Genomic DNA, 2,956 nt, shown 5'->3' with positions numbered 1-2,956 from the left:
AGGACTAGAGCATTAACAATGGGCAACACAAATTAATTCTAATCTGAGGCTTTGTTTCTTTAAAATATAAATGGAATTTTGAAGTCAAAATCTTTCATCACTTTCTCACTCTTTCTATAAATTTACAGTACTTAATTAAATACAAGCAAAACTTTTGTACCTTAGAGCTGCAATCGTCAAAACGAACTTGGTATCCTACTTTGGATCCCAAAGTGCATTTCATTTCTTCAGCAACCCTCTGAGCAACAGATATGGCAGCTACTTTTCGTGGCTGAGTCACACCAATCATACCATGTTGTGAAAACCCTATCAAAACCAGAAGTAAAAACACACAAAAATGTTAACAATTGCTTCCCATTAGAGCTAAATTGTTTCTGGTCAATCAATACAAACTGTTCAAGTGTTTCTAAAAGAAAACTCTGCCAATTAACAACACACTGTATTACATGTGCACCATGGAAATTTAAGTATTAATTAAAAATAAGACTACATATTAATAGCTGTTCTAAATGTATATATTTTAATTAATTTTTTTCAATTTCAGTCTAAAGATTTACTCTAAAGAGTAAGCCAAGAATTTTTAACCCCTAGGAATCCATAAAATTCCACACACTTCCTAAAATGGATTTAACTTTACCACAGAAGTTTAAATATACCACTTTTCATAGATTCTACAGGCATATTTTACTATTTTAATATCTTTGAAAGGGAGATGCATCTTATAACTGATGGCATTTTTTTTTCATTAATAGTATGTAAAATAGGGATGTGTCTTAATAGACGGCATCTTAGATTTGATGCATTAGAGTAAGTTAATATACACTACGAAATTTTTATAATATCCAACATAATTTTGCTCTATACCAACCTTATGATAGAAACTTTTACCGTATTGAAGGGAAAGACACCGTAAGGATAATTTGTTAGCTGGCTTGGTGTTAGGAGAGTCAAGGAATAAACAGTTACCTGATAACACTCTGGAGATAGAACCAAGAAATACTAATGTCAGCAGCAGATATCAATATATCCCTTCCCTCGGAAAATTATTTCAGTACCAGTGGTCAACAGTCTACTGCAAGACAACCTTATTCTATAGCACAGAATCAACATCTACCTATAATTCTATTTGGAGTTATTATGATAACTGAAAATGCCATTTCAACCAATCTGAAATAAGACCGTAAAAAAGCAAGGAAGATGTAGGGACAGTGTGCCAAGACAAGAACTGGGACTGTAAAACAAATGATGGGCATTTGTGTAATACAGAAGTCCTATTAGGTTTTAAGAGGATATTTTTAAAGTAATCCCAATATTCTCCCAGAATAAAATTACCTGCTTCATATAGATATTTTGGGAGTTGAGTTGTTTTACCACTTCCTGTATTTCCAGTAACAATAAGGAATGAATTGTCCCTCACAGCTTGAATAAGCTTTTTTCTTTGTTTTTGAATAGGAAAAGTTGGAGTAGTTCCTCCCTCCTGTGATGTGCATCCTTTCTCTTCTGTAATGACAGGGGGGAAAATTGTGCAATTCAAAGGCCTGTAAAGATATCTCTCATTCAATCTCCCAAAACTGAAAAGGGAATGACAATAGAATTTCAGGGCTGGAAATAATCAACCCATGACTCTTCAGTTAAATCACCTACATCCAATTTGCAAGCGAGGGTTTATAAACCCAGAGCAACTTTTTAGTGAAATCAACTTGTGCATTTGCTAATGCATGACTCAAAGTAGCTGACAAAGTTAAGCCTAGCACAAGGCAATGTATTTGCAAGCATACCTATACAGAAGTACAAAACCCAATTTTATTAAACAATAGACCAAAACCTGGAACACAGCAGAAAAACTCTCAGCTGAATTAAAAGCCACCTGTGTTTGCTTCTGATTCACGGTTCAAGTTAGGTCCCTGTTCAGAGTGACTGATATCCCAGAAGGCCAAGTGGTGGGTAACCATGGAAACTGGCTCCTGGAAACTGGCTCCCTCATACCGTACCCAAAGGCAGGCTGGCGGCCCGACGAAGGGGCGGAGTGGGGGGAGGCGGGAATGGATGGGTAGAGAACAAAGGCTTTATGAGCCCATTTAAGAGCAGAACGCGTTTCGGCGTTGGGGTTCACTTTTTTGTCCCCCAGCAGGGTTTTCACCCAACTTGGGTCTGGGACCGCCCCCCTCTAGACCAAAGTCCTCACTGGATGCAAAGTTCCCCTCCGGCTTGGAGAGCGACAGGAACGCTGCGGCCTCCCCCCCTACTCTTCTCTGCCTGCCTAAGGCGGACTTTTATCCCCCCCCAGAACCCCCATGCCATAACTCCCGCTGGCCTCCGTAGTGTCCCGCGGACCGCACCTCTATCCGCGATGGGAACTGCCGAAGGCCGCTCTTCTTGGAGGTCTCTTGATCGCTCACCTTCCTCCTGCCGCCTTGGCGCCCTGCCCGCGACGGCGGGAAACCGGGACATAGACCTGGCCCAGAGCGGAGGTGAGCACGTCCACCGTTCTGGGAAGATGGGAGGGGAAAGGCGAAGACGCGCCCTGATGACGTCAAGGTGTTTACTTCCGCGCGTGCGACTCGAGCGAGGGGAGGAGGAGCTGTTCGATGACGTGGCGCGAGGCAGCCGGAGAGGTGCCCAACCGTTGCCACCCGGCCGCGAGCAGAGGGCCCACGCTCGAGTGTTTCCCGCCAAACGCCGACGTGCGCTGCGGCTCCGCCGGCGAAGCCAGCCCAGAAGTCCCGAAGGGACCCCTCCTGTTTCTCCTCTTGTGCGCAAAAGGGCCAGGCGACACCTTTTTTTTCTCAGTGGTCACTGCAAGCCTATCCTACCTTCACAGACCTACCGTGATGTGACCCTTTGCCAGGAGCTGGAACCATCCTAGAGTTCGGCGTTCCACGACATTCTCACCTTGCTCATCCTGAAATGACCTGTTCAAGGCACACAGCTCATGAGTTGCAGAGCTGAACTTCTA

General features: G+C 43.5%; 1 protein-coding gene across 2 annotated transcripts in view; it reads right to left on the bottom strand.

Annotated features, from left to right (window-relative positions):
* DHX40 (DEAH-box helicase 40) overlaps positions 1 to 2,549 on the bottom strand; it is a 51,993-nt gene extending 49,444 nt beyond the window's left edge. The window contains exons 1-3 of one of the 2 annotated variants that reach the window (XM_067714524.1): positions 2,400 to 2,549; positions 1,333 to 1,500; positions 161 to 306 (exon numbers count right to left, since the gene is read on the bottom strand). In XM_067714524.1, coding sequence (XP_067570625.1) covers positions 161 to 306; positions 1,333 to 1,500; positions 2,400 to 2,451 — 366 coding nt within the window. In that variant the 5' untranslated portion in view covers positions 2,452 to 2,549. Of the gene's footprint in view, positions 1 to 160; positions 307 to 1,332; positions 1,501 to 2,339 lie in introns of both variants that reach the window. The other variant, XM_067714523.1, reaches the window with a different exon arrangement.
* Positions 2,550 to 2,956: the final 407 nt, after the last annotated feature.

The sequence above is a fragment of the Pseudorca crassidens genome, chromosome 19, assembly GCF_039906515.1.
Source record: "Pseudorca crassidens isolate mPseCra1 chromosome 19, mPseCra1.hap1, whole genome shotgun sequence".
NCBI classification, from domain to species: Eukaryota; Metazoa; Chordata; class Mammalia; order Artiodactyla; family Delphinidae; genus Pseudorca; species Pseudorca crassidens.
Note: the sequence above shows the minus strand (reverse complement) of the source record. Positions and strands in the feature narration are given on the sequence as shown.